The sequence below is a fragment of the Schistocerca serialis genome, chromosome 7 (assembly GCF_023864345.2).
Source record: "Schistocerca serialis cubense isolate TAMUIC-IGC-003099 chromosome 7, iqSchSeri2.2, whole genome shotgun sequence".
Lineage (NCBI taxonomy): Eukaryota > Metazoa > Arthropoda > Insecta > Orthoptera > Acrididae > Schistocerca > Schistocerca serialis.
Window position 1 is genome coordinate 42,750,441 of NC_064644.1, and position 25,958 is coordinate 42,776,398.

The 25,958-nt window shown below is 41.1% G+C and overlaps 1 protein-coding gene across 1 annotated transcript in view; it reads left to right on the forward strand.

The window, feature by feature from the left end:
- LOC126412627 (uncharacterized) overlaps nt 1-25,958 on the forward strand; it is a 165,234-nt gene that overhangs the window by 123,259 nt on the left and 16,017 nt on the right. The window contains exon 5 of the mRNA XM_050082304.1: nt 16,593-16,678. Within this exon, the coding sequence (XP_049938261.1) occupies nt 16,593-16,678 (86 nt within the window). The remainder of the gene's footprint in view (nt 1-16,592; nt 16,679-25,958) is intronic.

Here is a 25,958-nt window from a genome sequence, read left to right on the forward strand (position 1 = left end):
TGAGGTCTCCACAGTACATCGATGTTGTCGCCAGTGGTCGGCGGAAGGTGCACGTGCCCGTCGACCTGGGACCGGACCGCAGCGACGCACGGATGCACGCCAAGACCGTAGGATCCTACGCAGTGCCGTAGGGGACCGCACCGCCACTTCCCAGCAAATTAGGGACACTGTTGCTCCTGGGGTATCGGCGAGGACCATTCGCAACCGTCTCCATGAAGCTGGGCTACGGTCCCGCACACCGTTCGGCCGTCTTCCGCTCACGCCCCAACATCGTGCAGCCCGCCTCCAGTGGTGTCGCGACAGGCGTGAATGGAGGGACGAATGGAGACGTGTCGTCTTCAGCGATGAGAGTCGCTTCTGCCTTGGTGCCAATGATGGTCGTATGCGTGTTTGGCGCCGTGCAGGTGAGCGCCACAATCAGGACTGCATACGACCGAGGCACACAGGGCCAACACCCGGCATCATGGTGTGGGGAGCGATCTCCTACACTGGCCGTACACCACTGGTGATCGTCGAGGTGACACTGAATAGTGCACGGTACATCCAAACCGTCATCGAACCCATCGTTCTACCATTCCTAGACCGGCAAGGGAACTTGCTGTTCCAACAGGACAATGCACGTCCGCATGTATCCCGTGCCACCCAACGTGCTCTAGAAGGTGTAAGTCAACTACCCTGGCCAGCAAGATCTCCGGATCTGTCCCCCATTGAGCATGTTTGGGACTGGATGAAGCGTCGTCTCACGCGGTCTGCACGTCCAGCACGAACGCTGGTCCAACTGAGGCGCCAGGCGGAAATGGCATGGCAAGCCGTTCCACAGGACTACATCCAGCATCTCTACGATCGTCTCCATGGGAGAATAGCAGCCTGCATTGCTGCGAAAGGTGGATATACACTGTACTAGTGCCGACATTGTGCATGCTCTGTTGCCTGTGTCTATGTGCCTGTGGTTCTGTCAGTGTGATCATGTGATGTATCTGACCCCAGGAATGTGTCAATAAAGTTTCCCCTTCCTGGGACAATGAATTCACGGTGTTCTTATTTCAATTTCCAGGAGTATATATATATATATATATATATATATATATATATATATATATATATATAATACAAAGTAGGCGGTACCTTTGTTTGAAGACGTAGAAAATCTCTTCTGTCAAACTAATAAGTACCACGGAGGAAATGATACGAGAATTTGAACGTCAGGAGGCCTCAAATGAATATTATAGTGACTCAAAGAAGATGTGAACGAACCTGAAGATGGTCATATCACCGACGACATGGAGGATGATGAATTCGATCTAACACCTTTTGAGACTGATTCATCAGATGAAGATGATCAGCAGGTAATGGAAATTTTGTATGGCATAAATGGGTGCTGTTGTAACACACACTCTTTCCATAAAAATGCGTCCAAAGTGCTAGCAAGGAATATAGTGGTACGAATACCTCATGGTAAAGCAAGAAAGCAAACATCGCCTCGAATTTGAATTGTTGTTTACTGATCACATGGTTTCACCGTTAGTTACGTATTCAACAAAATTAGTGATGCAAGGACAAAATTTACATCGTCCTAAAGATATACTGTAGATACCAGCCAAAAAGAAATAAAAGCATTATTTGGCAATTTGGCATACTTTTTACGAGTGAGGCTCTAAGGAATGCCCATGGCAGCTGTGTTGATGCTTGATCTGTGGTATACGGGTCCCCGTTTTTCCGAGGTGTTATGACGAAAAACCAATTCGAATTTTTGATCAATAATCTAAGATTTGATGACCAAGAACCACGATTGCAAAGAAGAACAGCAGACAAATTCACCGCATTCCGTAATTTATGGCGTGTGTTTGTCAAGTGCAGTCAAGAACTGCACGCTCTCTTCAGCTCTCCTAACCACTGACGAGGCACTCCTTAGCTTCCGAAGTAAATGCCCATTCAAAATATATCTGGGAAGCAAACCAAACAAATATGGACTAAAGATAATTTATTTATGTGATGTGAAGGCGTATTATTATTAAGGGGCCGCCCCATATTGGGGAAAAGAAACTAGGGATAAAGATGTTTCGATTCCTGCATATTATGTGATCATATTTATGGAATCAGCCGGAACAATGGAATCAGCCGGAACACTGCGATGGACAATTAGTTTGCTTCTTGTAAAGCAGGCGACAAAAATTTGGCAGTGGTGGTACCTTGTGGTACCTTGAGCACAAAAAAAAAAAAAACCCGAATCCCAGCATGCTTCAAAGCAAGAGCAGGTCTGTTTCTTCGCCTACATTCATATGCAGGAAAGAGGAAATGCTACAATCATAAGTTAAGAACAGAATGTTATCCTACTGTCAACGTTGCATGAGATAGGTAAGTAGATGAGGAGGCACAGAAATCGAACATAGTACTTTTCTACAACGATAACTATACCACAATAAGACCACGCCACGAAAAACCAGGCGCTGCCTGTGCTATATATGTGTGGTCTTTTAGATACGGTAGGGATAATCGCCTGTGTGTTGTACAAGGGGAACGGCGGCACAAACAACCGAAGCAATTTTCTCCAAGTCCTTGGCGGTTGGTCTGGTCGAAGGAGAAATGAAAGACAGACTCATGAAAAAAGAAGAGGCAAAAATGCCTAAAGAGCTTCGCATACCGTTGGAACAGATTTTGACGATTTTGCGAGCGCTATTCCAGCATAGTGAACGCATTATTGTGGTCAATGTAGACACGAAGCCCACGCCCAACACAGTGGTATATAATAAGTTCACATGCCACCTAGCACTGCAGGTGATGATGATATTGAAGGAATGTATGACGAGATAAAAGAAATTATTAGATAGTTAACGGAGATGAAAATTCAATTGATTGGGGACTGAAATTCGATAGTACGTAAAACAAGAGAAAGAAAAATAGCAGGTGAATATGGCCTGGGAGAAAGAACGAAAGAGGACGGCGCCTGTTAGAGTTTTGCACAGAGCATAATTTAATCATCGCTAAGATTTGTTTTAAGAATCATGAAAGAAAGCTGAATATGTGGGAGAGACCTGGAGACAATGGAAGATTTCAGATTGATTATATGGCGATAAGACAGAGATTTCGGAAACAGATTTTAAAATACAAGAAATTTCCAGGGGCAGATTTGGATTCTGATCACAATTTATTCGTTAGATTAAAACTAAAGAAATTGGGAACAGCGGACGGAAAGAAATTCAGCAGAAGACGAACGGGTAGCTTTGAGACATGAAATAATGAAAGCAGCAGAGGATCAACAGATAAAAAGACAAGGCCTGATAAGAATCCTTAGATAAAACCAGAGATGCTGAATTTAACTTCTGAAAGGAGAAAATATCAAAACGCAGCAAATGAAGCAGAAAAAAGGGATTACAAACGTCTAAAAAATGAGACTGACGGGAAGTACAAAATGGCTAAGCAGGAATGGCTAGAGGACAAATACATGGATTTAGAACCATATTTCACTAGGGGAAAGATGCACTTCTAGGGGAAAGATGCACTGAAGCACCAAAGAAACTGGTATAGGCATGCGTATTCAATCACAGAGATATGTTCAACAGGCAGAATATCGCGCTGCGGTCTGCAACGCCTATGTAAGACAACAAGTGTCTGGCGCGGTTGTAAGATCGGTTACTACTACTACATTGACAGCTTATCAAGATTTAAGTGAGTTTGAACGTGGTGTTATAGTCGGCGCACAATCGATGGGGCACAGCATCTCCGAGCTAGCGATGAAGCGGAAATTTTCCCATTCGACCATTTCACGAGTGTACCGTGAATATCAGGAATCCGGTAAAACACCAATCTCCGACATCGCTCAGGCCGGAAAAAGATCCTGCACGAACGAGACCAATGACGACTGAAGAAAATCGTTCAAAGTGACAGATGTACAACCTTTCAGCAAATTGCTGCAGATTTCAATTCTGGGTCATCAACAAGTGTCAGCGTGCGAACCATTCAACGAAACATCATCGATATGGGATTTCGGAGCCGAAAGCCCACTCGTGTACCCTTAATGACTGCACGACACAAAGCTTTACGCCTCGCCTGGGCCAGTCAACGCCCACATTGGACCGTTGATGACAGGAAACATGTTGCCTGGTCGGACGAGTCTCGTTTCAAATGGTATCGAGCGAATGGACGTGTTAGGATATGGAGACAACCTCATGAATCCAAGGACCCTGCATGGAAGCAGGGGACTGTTCAAGCTAGTGGAGACTCTGTAATGGTGCTGGGCGTGTGCAGTTGGAGTGATGTAGGACCCCTGATACGTCTAGATAAGACTGACAGGTGACACGCCACCTGCATCTATTCATGTCCATTGTGCATTCTGACGGACTTGGGCAATTCCAAGAGGACAGTGCGACAACCCGCACGTCCAGAATTGCTACAGAGTGGCTGCAGCAACACTCTTCTGAGTTTAAACACTTCCACTGGCCACACAACTCGCCAGAGATGAACATTATTGAGCATATCTGGGATGCCTTGCAACTTACGGATTTATGGAAAGCCCTGCAGGATTCATGGTGTCAGTTCCCTCCAGCATTACTTCAGACATTAGTCGAGTCCATGCCACGTCGTACTGCGGCACTTCTGCGTGATCGCGGGGGCCAAACACGATATTAGGCAGGTGCACCAGTTTCTTTGGCTCTCCAGTGTATAATAAGAATACAATAAGCAGATTCAGAAGGGTGTAGGTTGCAGAAGTTATTCGGAGATGATGAGGCGTGCACAGGATAGAGTAGCATGGAGAGCTGCATCAAACCAGTCTTCGGAAACTGAAGACCCCAACAACACTCCAGGATCAGCAACACGAGAACCAATTAAAAAAAAAAAAATACTGTGTCTGTTCGAAGCCAGTGTGCAAATTTTTGTCAAAAATGTTGTAACAGTTTGGTTGAAAATATTTTGAATATATAAAATTTCATCAAATTTTGAAATTAATTTATTTGCATTCGAAGTTGTTAGCTTTATTTGTTTCTGCCGATATACAAATTACTGTGCTAAATAATACTTTTTTTGATTCAGTGACTCTCCTTGTGTTTTATGACATATTCTCCTGTGTTTTGTAATGTTATAATAAAACGATTAATTTATTGCAAAAGATAAGTACTATCTCATAGCTCCAAAGATTGGAACAATGCTATAATAAAACACATTGACATTATAATTATTATTGGCTTTGTCATTTTGTAAAAATTAACAATACCTTGTAATAATTGTTGTATACTGCTCGTTTATGACTTTATTTCACTCCAGAACCTTTTTTTAACAGAAGTAATTTAGAAAATCATGGGTTAAATTTTTATCACATTTTGTTATTCATGTCCGGAATTTGTACCTTGTTATTCTAGGGGTGCTATACTGATGAACCAAAACATTATGACCACCTGCTTAATAGCTTAATAGCTCTTTGGAACGAAATACATAATTGATTCTGCGTATCAGCGATCCGACAGTTTGTTGGTAGATTTGTGGAGGTACGTAGCATTAGATGTATACATACAGGTCATGTAATTCGCGGGAAAAACGTACCGCTGATTTGCGTACGCGGTGATGGCGCCCTATAGCTACCCAGATGGGTTCCATTGGATTTACATCAGGCAAATTTGGTCGCCGAGGCAGCAACGTGAGTTGCTTCTCAAACCACTGTAGCACAGTTCTGCTTCCGAGACACGGACACTTTTACATCCTGTGAGCCGGTGTAAAATCAAGTGTAGCTACATACTGTGTTTATTTGTGTACATAGCGTATAAATGCACGTTATACGAAGCAATCTGATGTGAATACCACAAGGCAGTGCAGTCCACACTAGCACCGCATCTAGCTACACTTGGTCCACTAGACAATGTTTCTCTAACACCCCTATCTGAAGATGAGCCTCCAGTGGCTCGAAAACATGAATAAATCGTAAAAAAAGAAACTGGTTGCATATTTATTAACAGATAAACGCCAATTTAAATCACAGTCACAGTTCATCATCCACAATGGATATACTGAAATTAAGAGGAGTAAATCCAGATGTGAAACATTATAAAAACTACTGCACTGTATTAATAAAAGTTATTAAAAGTCCAGAAGTATGTGTATTATGTTTGAGATTAGTACATCTGTAAAATTAAAACAATTTGGAATATAGATGAAAGAGAAATGGGGCAACCTAGAGCACAGGAAGCTGTATTTCTATCAAACCCAATGAAAAGTTTGTTAACAAGAACTCAGAAGTAGAAAACATTTTTATAATCATTTTTAAGTGTTGTAGAGAAAATACACTCCTGGAAATGGAAAAAAGAACACATTGACACCGGTGTGTCAGACCCACCATACTTGCTCCGGACACTGCGAGAGGGCTGTACAAGCAATGATCACACGCACGGCACAGCGGACACACCAGGAACCGCGGTGTTGGCCGTCGAATGGCGCGCTAGCTGCGCAGCATTTGTGCACCGCCGCCGTCAGTGTCAGCCAGTTTGCCGTGGCATACGGAGCTCAATCGCAGTCTTTAACACTGGTAGCATGCCGCGACAGCGTGGACGTGAACCGTATGTGCAGTTGACGGACTTTGAGCGAGGGCGTATAGTGGGCATGCGGGAGGCCGGGTGGACGTACCGCCGAATTGCTCAACACGTGGGGCGTGAGGTCTCCACAGTACATCGATGTTGTCGCCAGTGGTCGGCGGAAGGTGCACGTGCCCGTCGACCTGGGACCGGACCGCAGCGACGCACGGATGCGCGCCAAGACCGTAGGATCCTACGCAGTGCCGTAGGGGACCGCACCGCCACTTCCCAGCAAATTAGGGACACTGTTGCTCCTGGGGTATCGGCGAGGACCATTCGCAACCGTCTCCATGAAGCTGGGCTACGGTCCCGCACACCGTTAGGCCGTCTTCCGCTCACGCCCCAACATCGTGCAGCCCGCCTCCAGTGGTGTCGCGACAGGCGTGAATGGAGGGACGAATGGAGACGTGTCGTCTTCAGCGATGAGAGTCGCTTCTGCCTTGGTGCCAATGATGGTCGTATGCGTGTTTGGCGCCGTGCAGGTGAGCGCCACAATCAGGACTGCATACGACCGAGGCACACAGGGCCAACACCCGGCATCATGGTGTGGGGAGCGATCTCCTACACTGGCCGTACACCACTGGTGATCGTCGAGGGGACACTGAATAGTGCACGGTACATCCAAACCGTCATCGAACCCATCGTTCTACCATTCCTAGACCGGCAAGGGAACTTGCTGTTCCAACAGGACAATGCACGTCCGCATGTATCCCGTGCCACCCAACGTGCTCTAGAAGGTGTAAGTCAACTACCCTGGCCAGCAAGATCTCCGGATCTGTCCCCCATTGAGCATGTTTGGGACTGGATGAAGCGTCGTCTCACGCGGTCTGCACGTCCAGCACGAACGCTGGTCCAACTGAGGCGCCAGGTGGAAATGGCATGGCAAGCCGTTCCACAGGACTACATCCAGCATCTCTACGATCGTCTCCATGGGAGAATAGCAGCCTGCATTGCTGCGAAAGGTGGATCTACACTGGACTAGTGCCGACATTGTGCATGCTCTGTTGCCTGTGTCTATGTGCCTGTGGTTCTGTCAGTGTGATCATGTGATGTATCTGACCCCAGGAATGTGTCAATAAAGTTTCCCCTTCCTGGGACAATGAATTCACGGTGTTCTTATTTCAATTTCCAGGAGTGTATTATCCAGCTATTCATTAGAAACTGCGAGGCAGTATATGGAAGAGGCAATACCTATCCAATTTGATTACAGTGAAATTCAACCCACTTCTCCTACTGAAATTAGGAAAATAATAAATTCACTCAAAGGTAAAAGCTCACATCTAATTGATAGCATTTCCAACAAAGTACTAAAAGCTTGTTCCCTACAGATAAGAACGATTCTCAGCCAAATATGTAGTAGCTCACTGAAACAGGGCATTTTTCCAGATAGACTGATATATGTTATTATTAAACCATTGCATAAAAAAGGGAATAGCTCAGATGCTAACAACTACTGCCCAAACTCACTTCTAACAGCTTTATCCAAAATTCTTGAAAAAGTAATGTATTCAAGAGTAGCATCACACCTTAGTAAAAATGAAGTACTAACAAAATGTCAAATTGGTTGTTCAGCAAGGCTTTTAAATAGAAAATAATATAAATGATTTCACTGTTCAAATATTAAATGCATTGGATAACCTAACATCACTCATTAGAATATTTTGTGATCTCTCAAAGACTTTTGATTGTGTGAATCATGAAATTCTTCTAGATAAGCTTAAGTTTTGTGATATGAGTGCGACAGTGCACAAATGGTTTAATTCATATTTAACTGGAAGAATGCAGAAGGTTGAAGTTAACAGTACAGATAGTCTGCAAAAATCAACAGAGTCCTCTAACTGGGGAAATGTCAAGAACAGTGTCCCACAGGGTTCAGTTTTGGTCCCTTATTGTTCTTAATATATGTTAATGACTTGCCACTTTATATTCATGAATAAGCAAAGCTAGTTCTTTTTGGAGATGATACAAGTACAGCAATTACGCCTAACAAACAAGAATCAGCTGAGGAAATTTTAAATAATATCTTTCAGAAAATTATTAATTGGTTCGTTGCAAATGGACTCACACTAAATTTTGAGAAAACGCAGTATATACAATTCTGTACAGTGAATGGCATAACACCATTGATAAATGACTATGAACAGAAGTCAGCTGCTAAGGCAGAATATACACAATTTCTGGGTGTGTGTGTTGATGAGAAATTGAATTGGAAGAAACACATCAACGATCTGCTGAAATGTTTAGGTTCAGTTATGCAATTAGGGTCATAACAAATTTTGGTGATAAACATATCAATAAATCAGCCTTCTGTGCCTATTTTCATTCACTGCTTTTGTATTGCATCATATTTTGGGGTAATTCATCATTAAGAGAAAAAGTATTCATTGCACAAAAGCGTGTAATCAGAATAATAGCTGGAGCCCACCCAAGATCAGTTTGCAGACATTTATTTAAGAAACTCGGGATATTCGCAGTAGCTTTTCAATACATATATTCACTTACGAAATTTGTTATTAATAACCCATCCCAATTCAAAAATAATAGAGAAGTGCATAGCTACAACACTAGCAGAAAGGGTGATTTCACTATTCTGGGTTAAATCTGACTTAGGCACAGAAAGGGTTGAATTATGCTGCCACAAAAATCTTTGGTCATTCGCCAAATAGCATTAAAAGTGTGACAGAGAGCCAACCAACATTTAAAACAAGTTAAAAGAATTCCTGAATGACAACTCCTTCAACACAATAGATGAATTTTTAAATATAAAGTAGTAGCTTGAGAAAAACTGTTTTGTGCACAGAGAACTTATGTTTATAGCGACATGTTCCACATCATAATGAAACGTCGGCCGCGCGGAATTAGCCGAGCGGTCTTAGGCGCTGCAGTCATTGACAGTGCGGCTGGTTCCGGCGGAGGTTCGACTCCTCCCTCGGGCATGGGTGTGTGTGTTTGTCCTTAGGGTAATTTAGGTTAAGTAGTGTGTAAGCTTAGGGACTGATGACCTTAGCAGTTAAGTCCCATAAGATTTCACAGACATTTGAACATTTTTTGAACGAAACGTCGTATTCATGATCTATGGAACATGCATAAATATATGTATGTATTTATGTATGTAGGGGAAGGCGTAATAATACTATTTCTCAATAGCAATATAACTTTGGCCGATTCGTTTTTTATGATAATCACGAATATAAACGCATTCCTCGTATGGCAAGTTAGTAAGTATAAATGACATCATGTTTATTTGGTATAGTGTAATGTGCATGATCCATTGAAATGGATGTGTGGGAGGATGGGAGGTTAAATTGCAGTCCCATCTTAAATAAATCATTAGAATTGGCTGCAGCAACATCATTGACAGTTTATGATTTTTCACATCATATACAGTTTCTAATTCTATAATGCAAACACTGAATTAAACAGAAAAACATTGTTGCAGACAACAATCCACAAATCAGTTGCCCATTAAAGCAAAATTTCCTCTAACTTGGCAACCCTGCCGGAACGCAATTCTTTTAGCACCCCCCCCCCCTTTTGTTCAACCCAGTGTTTAATTTCCAAAATTTTTGCTGCAGGAACACACCTGTTCAACCACTCAATCTCCAGCCATAAAAATCATCGTTAAGATTTTTGGAAACTAGTGATAAAACCTAAAATGAGAAATCCTTTTTTTTTTTTTTTTTTTTTTTACAAAATGCTGTTCTGAAATTCAGTTTTCTTATAATCAAACAATAAAACCATAATAATTGATACAAACAACAGGTGCCACCATCTGTTCTCGTGACAGTGTCACTTTGCTCCTTGGTTATGCTCGATACCATCTTCATAAGGGGAGGGACCCTCCCCATGGTATACATTCACTGCAAAGAAACTTCTAAAGAAACGGAGAGTACTGCATAATACAAAGTCTAGGGCTACAGATACAGACATGCTGAATGAAACGCGTTTGGCTGTCACGAAAGCAATGCATGACGCCTTCTGTGACTATGGTAGCAGAATATTGTCAAATGGTCTTCCACATTACCCAAAGAAATTCTGGACGAACGGAAAGGTTAATAGTGGTACCAAAGTTGGCGCCCAGTTCCTAGCGAATGAGACAGGAACTGAAACTAAGGGTAGCAAAGCAAATGCTGAAATGCTTAATTGCGTTACCAAATGTTCTTGTACAAAGGGAAACGCAGGAGCATTGTCCCAATTTAATCCTCGCACCACTGAGAAGATGAGTGAAATAAGTGTTAGCGTTAGTGGTGTTGAGAAACAGCTGAAATAGTTAAAACTTAACAAAGCTCTAGGGCCCGATGGAATCCCTGTCAGATTCTATACTGAATTTGCGGCTGAGTCGGCCCCTCTTCTAACTATAATCTGTCCTAGATCCCTCGAGCAAAAAACCGTGCCCAGTTCTCGGGAAAAAGCACAGGTCACACCCATCTACAAGAAGAGTAGTAGAAGTGATCCACAAAACTACCGTCCTATATCCTTGGCATCGATTTATTATAGAATCTTAGAACATATTCTGAGATCAAAGATAATGAGGTATTTTGAACAGAATGACCTCCTTAATGCCATCCAGCATGGATTCCGAAAACGTCGATGATGTGAAACCCTACTCGCATTTTTCTCGCGTGACATACCGAAAGCTTTGGATCAAGGCAGTCAGGTAGATGCAGTATTGCTTGATTTCCGAAAAGCATTTGACTCAGTCCCACACCTACGCTTATATTCAAAAGCACGATCATATAGGGTATCAAGTGAAACTTCTGACTGGATTGAGGACTTTTTGGTAGGGAGGACGCAGCGTGTTGTCTTGGATGGAGAGTGATCGTCAGCTGCAGAAGTAATTTCAGGTGTGTCCCAGGGGAATGTGTTGGGACCGTTGCTGTTCACGCTGTATATCAATGACCTTGCAAGACAATATTAATACTAACCTCAGACTTTTATGCAGATGATGCAGTTATCTCTGATGAAATACCGTTTGAAAGAAGCTGCATAAATATTCAGCCTGATCTTGACAAGATTTCAAAGTGGTGCAAAGATTGGCAACTGCTTTACATGTTCAGACATTTAAAATTATGGACTTCAGGAAACGTAAAAACGTTGTATCGTATGACTATAATATCAATGAGTCACTATTGGTGTCGGCCAACTCATACGAATACCTGGTTGTAATACATTGTAGGGATATGAAATGGATTGGTCACATAGGCTCAGTTGTGAATAAAGCACATGGTAGACTTCGGTATATTGGTGGATCTGGGGAAGTGCAAACAGCCTACAAAGGAGATTACTTACAAATCACTCGTGCGACCGGTTCTAGAATATTGCTCAATTGTGTCGAACCCGTACCAAATAGGACAACAGGAGATACTGAACGTAAAAGAGAAGGGCAGCACAAATGGTCAGACGTTTGTTTGATCTGTGGCAGAGTGTCACAGAGATACTGATGGTACTGAACTAGAAGACTCTTGACGACAGATGTAAATTATCCCGAGAAAGTCTATTAACAAAGTTTCAACACCGACTTTAAATGATGATTTTCGGAATATATTACAGTCCCATACGTATCGCTCACATAGAGATTGAAAAGATAAGATTAGATTAATTACTGCAGGTACAGAGGCATTCACACAATCTTTCTTTCCGCAGTCCACACTGAATGGAACGGAAAGAAACCCTAATATCTGGTACAAAGGGACGTACCCTCTGTCACACACTTCGCGGTGGTTTGCAGGAATTGTCGTAAATGTAGATCTTGGTTATACTACAGATCTCTGAGGTTGCTGGCAGTCGTAAACAAAAGACAGTCGACACGAAGATTACCGGTACGTTCCGATCACAACTTCGGAACTAAGCTCAACTTATCTTGTGTATGCTGTACACACACATCACCTCGCCTTACACCCCTGCCCATCGCATCACGCTGGGCCGCCCACTGCCACGTTCACTGCTGCAAATTATAGTTACGTACATTACTTCAAATCTGCGGAGCCGACTTGTTCCAGTTAGTTCGAAAAAAGGTTCCTGGACGTTGCCAGCCGAAAGTAAGCCCTGGTTCAACCTGCGGATTGAACAGCATGGGAGATAACTTGTCTCACTCCTTTCTCAGCTGCTAGTTCCCTTTCATATCTTTTTACTTATCTGTAATTTGGTTTCTGCACAAGTTGTAAATAATCTTTCGTTCCCAGTGTTTCATCCTTGCTTACCTTCAGAATTCGAAAGGGTATGTTGCAGTCGACATGGTCGTAAGTAGGCCTGTTCTCTGAACTCACAAAAGCTGTAAGTGTTGGTTTGCCTTTATTTGATCCATCTTACAAGATAAGTGGTAGTGTCAGTACAGCCTTACGTGTTACATTTCTCTGGAACCTACAATGATCTTCCCTGTGGTCAGCTTCTACCAGACTTTCGATCTTTTGCAAAATAATTCGTGTTAATATTTTACAATCATGACTATCAAACCAATCGTTTGATAACATTCGCACGTGTTCTTGGGAATTGCAATTGTTACAGTTGAAATGTTAAATTGTACTGTTGATTTACTAATAATTTCAAATGAATCATTTATAAAACTTTATACAGAATACTATCTGCTGTCTGTATATTGACCAAGTCAAGATTTGATGATACAAACATTGGAGTTAAGCAGAATTTACATCCCTGAGCCCAGTTCTTCTGATAAATCATGGGAGTCGTTACTTTGTAGTTGAACGTAAGGCGATTATTAATTTCCCGCCTGATGCCCATCGGCAATCTATTATATTTTCAACAAAACACAAATCATCATTCTGAACTACACATAGGGTTTCAAAAATTATATATTTTTATAGATACCGTTATTACTTCATGTTAACAAAACAGCAAAGGAAAATTAGCTGCAGTGGGCAGTCCAATTCATTTCAATAGCAGCAGCGTGTTTCACTACATATTTTTGGAAAAAACTCAGTGTAAAAAAACCGAGGCTATGTGACTAGGAACATGACAGACGCCGTTAGGAAGGGCTTGTAAGAGACAAATTCCTGATGAGTCATGTTATTTGCTACGTATTTGTTGCTCTAGACTTCTTCAGATGCTGTCTGGTAGGATTTCATGCAAACATACGAGGGTCACTCCAAAAGAAATGCACACTATTTTTTTTAATCCATCTTTTATTCTACATGTTTGAAAGTTTTACAGTGTGTAGATACATCATTTAGCAACAATATTTTCATTTCTCCACATAATTTCCATCCTTCTTAATTGCCTTTACGCCATCTTGGAACCAGCGCCTGAATACCCGCATGGTAAAATTCTGGACCAACCTGTTGGAGCCACTGTTTGGCAGCGTGCACAGGGGAGTCATCATCTTCAAACCTTGTTCTACAAAGAGTCTCTTTCAGTTTCCCAAAGAGATGATAGTCACATGGAGCCAGGTCAGGACTGTAAGGCGGGTATTTCAGTGTTGTCCATCCGAGTTTTGTGATCGCTTCCATGGTTTTTTGACTGACAAGTGGCCGTGCATTGTCGTGCAACAGCAAAACATCCCGCTTTTTCCGATGTGGTCAAACACGACTCAGTCGAGCTTGAAGTTTCTTCAGTGTCGTCACATATGCATCAGAATTTATGGTGGTTCCACTTGGCATGATGTCCACAAGCAAGAGTCCTTCAGAATCGAAAAACACCATAGCCATAACTTTTCCAGCAGAAGGTGTGGTTTTGAATTTTTTTTTCGTGGGTGAATTTGCATGATGCCACTCCACTGATTGCCTCTTCGTCTCTGGTGAAAAATGATGGAGCCATGTTTCATCACCTGTCACAATTCTTCCAAGAAATTCATCTCCACCATTCTCGTACTGTTCAAAAATTTCGCTGCATACCGTTTTTCTTGTTCCTTTGTGAGCCACTGTCAACATCCTGGGAACCCACCTGGCAAAAACCTTTTTTAACGCCAACACTTTCAATATTCTGCAAACACTTCCTTCCCCTTTCCCAACGTAGCGTGACAAGTCGTTCACTGTGATGCATCTGTCAGCAGTCACCAATTCGTTTACTCTCTGCACATTGGCTGGAGTGTGTGCAGTACAAGGCCTGCTGCTGTGAGGGCAATCCTCAATATTGCCGTGCCCGCTTTCATCACGTAACCTGCTTGCCCACCGACTAACTGTACTGCGATCGACACCAGCATCTCCATACACCTTTTTCAACCTCTTGTGGATGTTTCCCATGTCTCGTTTTCACAGCACAGGAATTCTATGACAGCACGTTGCTTCTGACTGAACGTCAAGTGTAGCAGCCATCTTGAAGACGTGCTGTGACGGCGCCACTCACGGGAACAGGGTGAACTAAGTTTGAAAACAAGCGGGAAGGATGTATCTACACACTGTAAAACTTTCACACATGCAGAATGAAAACTGTACTTTTACAAAAATAGTGTGCATTTCTTTTGGAGTGACCGTCGTATATTAGCAGTCATTGCTCCCGGCATGTATTCAAAAATCGTATGAAGAACAGTAAATGGTGCAATATTAACTGCACAGACATGACATTACATAATGCAGGTGACACAGAAACTATCTTTTATGTTTTTCTTTCCTTTCGGCGATAATTCCCGTTAACTTTGTTTTAGTGAAGCATCGAAAATGTATGTCCATTTTGTAAACATATTGGATGACTTTACACTGTAACACAAAAAAAGCAACGATGCACCACGAACGTTATCCGAATGGGGCAGAAATCAGTAGATGTTGTATACTTGTACAGATAAATGATTTCAATATCAGAAAGAATTAATTATTTATTCAACAGAAAGTGCTTCACAAATTGACCAAGTCAATACCGCATTGGTATTCAAGCAGTTACTTGGCTTGGCACTGAGTGATCGAGTTGTTGAATGGCCTCCTGGGGGAAATCGAGCCAAATTCTGCCCAATTGGGGCGTTACTTTGTCAAACTCCCGAGCCAGTTGAAGAGCCCTGCCTGTAATACTCGAAACGCTCTCAATCGGGGAGAGATTCGGCGACTTTGCTTGCCAAGGTAGGGTTTGACAGGCACGAGGCCACGCAGTAGAAACTCACACTATATGCAAGTGGACATTATTTTGCTGAAGTGTAATCTCAGGATGGCTTGCCATGTAGAGCAACAAAACAGGGAGTAGAATATCGTTGATGCATCACTATGCTGTAAGGGTGCCGCGGATGACAACCACAGGGGTCTTACTATGAAATGAGATGGCGCCCCAGACCAATCAGTCTTGGTTGTCAGGCCATATGGCGGGCTACAGTCTGGTTGGTATCCAACCGCTGCTCGGAGAATCTCGAGACGGCACGTCTTTGCTGGTCTTCGGAGCTGGACTCATCACTGAAGATAATTCCACTCCAGTCAGTGAGATTCCAGGCCGAACATCGCGGCACTACTGCAAACGGGCTTGTTGGTGTTCAGAGGTCAATGTGGTCAGTGCAAGGGGCGCCGTGAGCTCAACCCCCTTTCTGTGAGCTGCCCGTTAATGGTCCTTGTGGTGACTGAAACACCAGTTGCACGTCGGATCAACGATAACGATGACCCAGGGCTCCGAATGCCTCTCTGACAATTCCCGTCTTCACATTCTACGTCGACTGCTGTGTTCGGCACGGTTCACCCATTCCTGCCAACACGGTTGAATAGTGGCATCGCTCCTATTCAGATTGTGCTGATTACTACCCCTTTCAGCCCAACTACAGATCCTCTCTCAAATCTGCATACGTTGCTCACACAACTGTATGTGAGGCATAGTTGCTGTCCAGCTGAGTACATGGAACAAAATTTATAATGACTTTGTGCCCTGATATCGAGATGTCCCCTGTTAACTATTCTTGCCAGCTGTGCAGTGAAATTGCATTGCAGCATCACACATTCGTCTGTCAGCCGCAAAAACATGCAGGTTTGCATTTTCTGTCAAAGCCTGTATGAATATTAATTTGTGGCCAATTTACTTAACACCTTGGTGAGACATCATTTCTTTTTTGTCTTGGTTTGTATGTTATGTCGTGTTAATTTCTTTTATTAACAGAATATGTCATTTTTGTTCCAGAACTAACAAGTACCTGCAAAAATCATCAATAACAAGAATGTGCGCAGTAAGCGGATTCTTCATTTCCATTCCTGTTTTCCTCACAGGTAAGGGAGTCAATTATATATATCTTCTGATCTTGACCGTACTATTTTTGTAAAGGAAGCATTTTAACTCACCTTATTGTTTATCTTTCTGATAATGTGTTTCTTCACCATACACACTGTCCCAGCTAAGCCTCGGTACATCTGTGTATGTCTTGCAATAGTTAACTCTGAAGAATGACTTTGTCTCTAAGCTCAGCAACATTTTTGGTGGTGTTTATGTGTCAGATGACTGTTCGGTGCCTCAGCTTTATAGTGAGTGGTTGCCCTTACACCTTCCATTATTTACGCCCCACTCAGGACTGTCCAGCATCATATTAATGACTATTTATTACATAATGAGGAGTTGCTCTTTTTTAATTGTAGCCCAATGACTTGTGGTAGCATCTTTTTCTTGTCTGTTATTTCTTTTCATAATCTTTCATGCCAAAGTATGCCACTACTACACAACAGTTCTTCTGGTGTACTCTACTTTAAATGTAGGCAATCAGCTTAGATTCTGAAATTAATGTCTGCAAACATAATTTGCACTTTTTCACATGATATCCACAAAGTTATGGATCAATCCTGAAAGAATCCAGGTAGTTGGGTGGATGCAGCTTTCCTTCACTTCTGAATAGAAGTAAATTTGTGTCTAGATTAAGGACTCTTGGCACGATAGGTGCAGCACATTATCTGAGATGGAGAGTCATTGACAAATGTGGAAGTAATTTCATAAATGCCCTGGGAAGTATGTTGTGACACTTGCTGTTATCATTACACGGTTTAGTAATCATCTTTCTGATAACTTTTAGTAGATGATGCAGTTATCTGTAATAAAGCACTGTCTGAGAAAACTTCATAAATATTCCATCACTGTTCATAAGGTTTCAAAGTGCTGCCAATTTTGACAACTTGTTTAAAATGTTCACAAATGTAAAATTGTACATTGCACAAAATGAGAAAAGTAATATTCTATGACTGCGATGTGAGTATGTCACATCTGGAATTGGCAAACTCACACAAATAGCGAGGTGTAACATTTTGAAGGGTTATGAAATCAAATGGTCACATAGGCTCAGTCACAGGTAAAGCAGGTGGCAGACTTCGGTTCACTGGTAAGGTATTAAGAAAATGTTATCTACACAGTAAATTGCTTACAAAATACTCATGTGACCCATCCTAGAACATTGCTCAAGTGTATGTATGAGACCTGTGTCAGGTAGTACTAATGGGATATTGAAAATACATACACATAGGGTCATCACATCCATGCAAGAGCGTCATGCGACACGATGCATACATTGCAGCGACATGATGCATGCCCAATTCTTCAGTCAACATTCGTTGATATGTCTCATAACCAATACCCACTTCGTCCTCAAGGTCTTGAATGGTTTGAAGGCGATCTGCACGAACCAATTGTTGAAATTTGGCAACAATGTCTGGCATTGTGTGGGTAACAGTTCTTCCAGTTTGAGCATCATGTTCGACGTCTGTACAGCCGGCCCCGAACCGAGCATGCCACTCAAACACATGCGTACGACTCAGTCTCTGTCCTCCAAACACTTGTTGAATGATTGAAAGGGTCTCCATATCACTTTTCCCGAGATTCACACAGAATTTGATACACGCGCTCTGTTCTGTTCGCGGATCCATCATAAAATCGCCAACCACCAAACACAGAGTATTATGGAAATCACTGTGGACACACAACATGTCCTCCCAGCTGAATGCCGCTCCACACACAGACTCATCAGATACGCAGCTCTCGCCACCTAGTGGTGCAAATATCTACTACTCATACTTTCCAGATGGCAGCACCAGGCATGAAAATTTGGAATCCACCTCGTATGTAATTTTTGCCATGAACTTTTACAGTGTATCCTTGTGGCATGTTAGTCACAGCTCGAGCCACACAACAGCACTTTATGTACTGTGCTTAGCCTTTAGAAAACAGTAATTGAAATTATCTTCATACAAGCTTAAGCAGAAGTAACTACATAACTTTCACATTTGAAGGGCTTACCATTATGGTTTGAAGCGCAATAAAAATCAACAGATACAAGGGCTCCTGCCCATTTATATGAGGAACTGCCAAATTACATACATATGTATGTCTGTATGTATGTGTGTAAATGTGTATGCATACACTTGTGTATGTGGATTAAAACAACATATGCTGGAAGGATGATAAAGGCTTAGTGTTTCATTGAAAAATAAATCATTAGAGTTGAGGACATGTATATGTACACTGCCTAGGTAAAACAATTACATGGAGTTGTATTCTGAATTTATACTAGCAGCATTAAATAAAAAAATAAATGATATACAAATAAAGGCATTGTGAGCACAACATTTTTTTGGGGGGGGGGGATATAAAAATAGCTGGGATTAACATTTGTGTGCAAAAAAGTGATAAACTAGCCACTAGACAAAGGAGTGTAATTCATAATTCTTTATGAATGCATCTGCGAATGAAATATGACATCAAGGGATCACCAATTTAGTATTGGAGGGCAGCGTGGAGGGTAAAAATCATAGAGAGAGACCAAGAGATGAATACACCAAGCAGATTCAGAAGGATGTAGGTTGCAGTAGGTACAGGGAGATGAAGAAGCTTGCACAGGATAGAGTAGCATGGAGAGCTGCATCAAACCAGTCTCAGAACTGAAGACCACAACAACAACAACAACAACAACAACAACAACAACAACAATGTCCAAAATAGAAAGAGGCTTAAGAATGAGAAAACTTAATCTACTGAGAAAATAATAAATTTTTAAACATGAAAAGAAGAGGTTCTGGGATATTTGGGTATGTTTTAGAAGTCTGAAGAAAAAATGAAGGAATACCATTGCACCTGGAGGTGATAGTGGACATGTGTCAATGATAGGATTTCAAGTTGCAGGTGCTGAATTCAAAAATGAAATCAGGTTTTGTGGACATAATTTTCTCTTGGCGACCTACCCTCTATGTATTAACATTCTTGATAACACTACACGATGGTTGTTCTTCTGTGGCATAACATAAATATTCCACTAATTTAACTGTTGCAAAATAATAAAAATATGTACAAGGGATTTCCACACATGACCCTCAGTTCAGGAGTCAACCTTCAGGAAATTTGGGTGGTTTGGCAGCACTGCCACTGAGTCATGCGTGAACATGTAGAATCATGTTGCATTTGTTAGCATTTTCATTTCAGCATTTCGAATTCTGACAATTGCTGGAAGTGAATGCTTGCTATTTTAAGTACATGAAGGTTGTGTTCGTCTGATAGGAAGAAATGCTTTGTATCAGAGTAAATAATACAAATTCTTTATGTTACATCTGTACGGAGTTAACTTTGAAATCGCAAAAGAAGAATCTTAATCTTCTTGTTAAGAATTACTGTGAATTTTATTTCAGGTGGAAGGTTGGTGCCTCAGGACAAGAACTGTCATCCTGCTGCCGCCCCCCCCCCCCTTTCCCACCTTATATGCTTTTAGTCATGTTATACACTACTGAAAAGCTGGGTAAAAAGGTAATGTCACATGATCTTTGCTGTTCCCATCATTTCGAAGAGATTAGATTAGATAAGTACTTGTTCCATAGATCATGAATACGACAGTTCATAATGATGTGGAACGTGTCAGGTTAATAAAAGATGCCTATCCAAGATATTACATTACACAAAATATTACATGACATTTAATTTTTTTTTTTTTTTTTTTTTTTTTTGTGTGGGGGATGGGGAAATTACCCACTTACTATATCCAAAAATTCATCAAATGAGTAGAAGGAGTTGCCATTCAGAAATTCTTTAAATTTCCTTTTAAATGCTATATGACTATCTGTCAGACTTTTGATGATATTAAGTAAGTGACGAAAGACTTTTGTGGCAGCATAATTTACCCCCTTCTGAGCCACAGTTACATTTATCCTTGAGTAATGACGATCATCCTTTCTCCTAGTGCTGTAGCCATATACACTGCTATTAGTTTTGAATTCGTTCAGATTGTTAATAACAAATTTAATAAGTGAATATATATATTGTGAGACTATAGTGAAGATCCCTAGCTCTTTAAATAAGTGTCTGCAGGATGATCTTGGATGAGCTCCACCAATTATTCTGATAATACGCTTTTGTGCAATGAACACTCTTTTACTCAGTGATGAGTTACCCCAGAATATGACGCCATACGAAAGCAGAGAATGAAAATAGGCGTGGTAAGCTAATTTACTGAGATGTATATGGCCAAAATTTGCAATGACCCTAATAGCATATGTAGCTGAACTCAAACGCTTCAGCAGATCTTCAATGTGTTTTGTCCAGTTCAATCCCTCATCAATGCATACACCTAGAAATTTTGAATATTCTACCTTAGCTACCGATTTCTGATCGAAGTCTATATTTATTAATGGTGTCATTCCATTTACTGTGTGGAACTGTATATCCCGTGCTTTGTCAAAGTTTAACAGACCACACAAAATACTCACATTTGTCTGACAGAAATAGATGGCATCCCCTCAAAAACAAGCAAAATTGTACAATATTCTAATTAACCATTTGCTCACTGTGAAGAACTCCCAATACCAGTGTCCTCTGCAGAAGTCAGAGATAGAGATATGTATGCTGAGCCAACAGTTCGAGGCCACTGTGAATCATATGTGCAACACTTTTTGTCTGAAGGGATTTCAGTGATATTATTCTTGATTTAAATATGTCAATGCAACAGGCTGAGCTTCTATCTTCATGATTAAAAGGATGGAATCTTCTTATAAAAGTGAGTTTTTATCATGACTGTCATGCTGTTTTTTCTGAACATTTCTCTAATGAAGGTGCCATGGTTTTTCATAATGATATTAAGTCCATCATCCGACTCTTCATCATGATTTCTGTGTAAATGAGTTGTGCTTGTTCATATATTCCGGCAAAGTTTGTCTGAAAACAATAATTCTCCACGATGAGAACAAGTTTTCTTCTTTCCGAATTACTTATGAATGATGAATACAAAAGAGAAATTTAAATTGCCACTGGTGGGGAGGCTTGCGTGCCTCAGCGATACAGATAGCCATACCGTAGGTGCAACCACAAGGGTGGGGTATCTGTTGAGAGGCCAGACAAACGTGGTTCCAGAAGAGGGGCAGCAGCCTTTTCAGTAGTTGCAGGAGCAACAGTCTGGATGATTGACTGATCTGGTCTTGTAACATTAACCAAAACAGCCTTGCTGTGCTGCTACTGTGAACGGCTGAAAGCAAGGGGAAACTACAGCTGTAATTTTTCCCAAGGGCATGCAGCTATATTGTATGGTTAAACGATGATGGCATCCTCTTGGGTAAAACATTCCGGAGGTAAAATAGTCCCCCCATTCAGATCTCCAGGCGGGAACAACTCAGGAGGACATCGTTATCAGGAGAAAGAAAACTGGCGTTCTATGGATCGGAGCGTAGAATATCAGATCCCTTAATCGGTTAGGTAGGTTAGAAAATTTAAAAAGGGGAATGGACAGGTTAAAGTTAGATATAGTGGGAATTAGTAAAGTTTGGTGTCAGGAGGAACAAGACTTCTGGTCAGGTGAATACAGGGTTATATAAATACAAAATCGAGTAGGGGTAATGCAGGAGTAGGTTTAGTAATGAATAAAAAGTAGCAGTGTGGGTAAGCTACTACAAACAGCATAGTGAAGGCATTATTGTAGCCAAAATAGACAATAAGCCCACGCCTAGCACAATAGTACAAGTTTATATGCCAACTAGCTCTGCAGACGACGAATAAATTGAAGAAATGTATGATGAGATAAAATAAATTATTCAGATAGTGAAGAGAGGCGAAAATTTGATAGTCATGGGTGACTGGAATTCGATAGTAGGAAAAGGAAGAGAAGGAAACGTAGTAAGTGAATATGGATTGGGAGTAAGAAATGAAAGAGGAAGCCACCTGGTAGAATTTTGTACAGGGTATAACTTAATCATAGGTAGCACTTGGTTTAAAAATCACGAAAGAAGGTTGTATACCTGGAAGAGGCCTGGAGACACTGGAAGGTTTCAGATAGGTTATATAATGGTAAGACAGAAATTTAGAAACCAGGTTTTAAATTGTAAGACATTTCAGGGGCAGATGTGGACTCTGACCACAAAAATATTGGTTATGAACTGTAGATTAAAATTGAAGAAACTGCGAAAAGGTGGGAATTTGAGGAGATGGGATCTGGATAAACTGAAAGAATCAGAGGTTGTAGAGAGTTTCAGAGAGAGCATTAGGGAACGATTGACAAGAGTGGTGGAAAGAAATACAGCAGAAGAAGAATGGATAGCTTTGAGGGATGAAATAGTGAAGGCAGCAGAGGATCAAGTAGGTAAAAAGATGAGGGCTAGTAGAAATCCTTGGGTAACAGAAGCAATATTGAACTTATTGATGAAAGGAGAAAATATAAAAATGCAGTAAATGAAGTAGGCAGAAAGGAATACAAACATCTCAAAAATGAGATTGACAGGAAGTGCAAACTGGCTAAACAGGGATGGTTAGAGGACAAATCCAAAGATGTAGAGGCATATATAGATACTGCCTACAGGAAAATTAAAGAGACCTTTGGAGAAAACAGAACCACCTGTATGAATATCAAGAGCTCAGAACGTAGATGAAGATGAAATGGAAGACATGATACTGCATGAAGAATTTGACTGAGCACTGAAAGACCTACGTCGAAACAATACCTCAGGAGTAGATAACATTCCATTAGAGCTACCGATAGCCTTGGGAGAGCCACCCCTGACAAAATTCTACTATCTGGTGAGAAAGATGTATCAGACAGGCGAAGTACCCTCACAATACCCTCACACTTCAAGAAGAATAAAATAATTCCAGTCCCAAAGAATGAAGGTGTTGACAGGTGAAAATTACTGAAGTATCAGTTTAATAAGTCACATGTGCAAAATACTAACACGAATCCTTTACAGAAGAATGGATAAAATGGTAGAAGCCAACCTTGGGGAAGATCAGTTTGGATTCAGGAGAAATGTAATGTGAGGCAATGCTGACCCTACGACATCTCATAGAAAATAGGTTGAGGAAAGGCAAACCTACATTTATAGCATCTGTAGATTTAGAGAAGGCTTTTGACAATGTTGATTGGAATATTCTCTTTCAAATTCTGAAGGTGGCAGGGGTGAAATACTTACAGAGGGGCATGAAAGGGAAGCAGTGGTTGGGAAGGGAGTGGGACAGGGTTGTAGCATATCCTTGATGTTATTCGATCTGTATACTGAGCAAGCAGTATAGGAAACAAAAGAAAAATTTGGAGTAAGAATTAAAATCCAGGGAGGAAGAAATAAAAACTTTGAGGTTTGCCGATGACATTGTAATTCTCTCAGAGACAGCAAAGGACCCGGAAGAGCAGTTGCATGGAATGGACAGTGTCTTGAAAGGAGAATATAAGATGAAAAGCAAAATGAGGATAATGGAATGTAGTCTAATTAAATCAGGTGATGCTTAGGGAATTAGATTAGGAAATGAGACACTTAAAGTAGTAGATGATTTTTGCTATTTGGGCAGAAAAATAACTGATGATGGTCAAAGCAGAGAGGATATAAAATGTATACTGGCAATGGCAAGGAAAGCGTTTTTGAAGAAGAGAAATTTGTTAACATAGAGTATAGATTTAAGTGTTAGGAAGTCTTTTCTGAAAGTATTTGTATGGAGTGTAGTCATGTGTGGAAGTGAAACACTGACGATAACTTGTTTAGACCAGAAGAGAATAGAAGCTTTCGAAATGTGGTGCTGCAGAAGAATGCTGAAGATTAGATGGGTAGATGACATAACTAATGAGAAGGTACTGAATAGAATTGGGAAGAAGAGGAATTTATGGCACAGCTTAACTACAAGAAGGGATCGGTTGGTAGGACATGTTCTGAGGCATCAAGTGATCACCAATTTAGTATTGGAGGGAAGTGTGGAGGATAAAAATCATTCAGGGAGACCAAGAGATGAATACACTAAGCAGATTCAGAAGGATTTAGGTTGCAATAGTTACTCGGAGATGAAGAAGCTTGTGCAGGATAGAGTAGCATGGAGGGCTGCATCAAACCAATCTTGGGACTGAAGACCACAACTCAACACACTTACACTTATCCGTACCAAATATGAAAAATACAAACAGTGTGTATGTGGAGAACTCAAGGTAGTTATAACTCTTCTTGGCATGCACATCAGAACACAAAACATGGGTGCTTTCTATGCGAGTAGTGCGGTAGAGAGAGAGGAAAAAAAAAACACACACACACACAAACAGTTATGGAAAAATGGCCTACTAGGAACGAACTACTGCCTGGACAGATCAATGTAGTGTACACTTCTCTTGTTGTATCTACTTCCACAGAACATTAAATTGGCACTCGTAAAGACTTTGTGAAGCCGTGAAAAGAAACTTCACTTGGATTGACATACTGGTGAGAGAAGGTTTCAAGAATCAATGGAGCAAAAATAAATGGAGGAATGTTTGTAGGACCACATATTAAATAAAGGACATCTGATGAACATTGATTTGTCGAGTTATTTTAAATGAATGGCATGAATGTCTTTCACAAGTGTCCTCGAGACAATTTTCGACAACCATAGGGTGGAGAACTGACTCAATACTGGCGAGAACTACTGAGATTATGCCACCTTATATGATGTGATTTGTCAATTAAAATACATTTTTTGAGCGATCATTTTGACTACTTCCCAGATAATCTTGGTGCAATTAGTGACAAACATGGAGAAAAGTACCACCAGGGCTTTCCTCAAATGAAAAAGCATTATCAAGGCAAATGGAGAACCACTATGTTATCCATCTAGTACTGGTCCTTATAAAGTGATGCTCCTGAGGCAAATTATCACAAGAAATAGTTTTAGATATGATTCTTTATCTTTCTTTACTCTTACTGTAGATTTTATTTCATTCCTTTGCATACTGACAGATTATTTGCTGTTCGCATATAGAAATCTTGTCGAAAGACTGAGTCATTTTGTCAGATACGTTTAATTACAGGCTGCCATAAACATTTACAAAAACTATTATTACCCAAAAGCTGTGGCTAGTGCAGAAAATCTGAAATTAGATCTGAATTCAGAGATCGAATAACAGTTTATATGGTTCTTGTAACTAAATTTTTTAAGGAAATTTCAATGTTTTGGTTGATCTATTTAATTAGCATGTATAGGATCATTGTTGCACTCTTCCATCCAGGTATTTATTTCCTGTAGTTAGCCAACAGCCATCCCCATGTGATGTGTGTTCTGCAGCCCTTTGAGTTGCAGGAGCCAGAAGCAGGATTATCT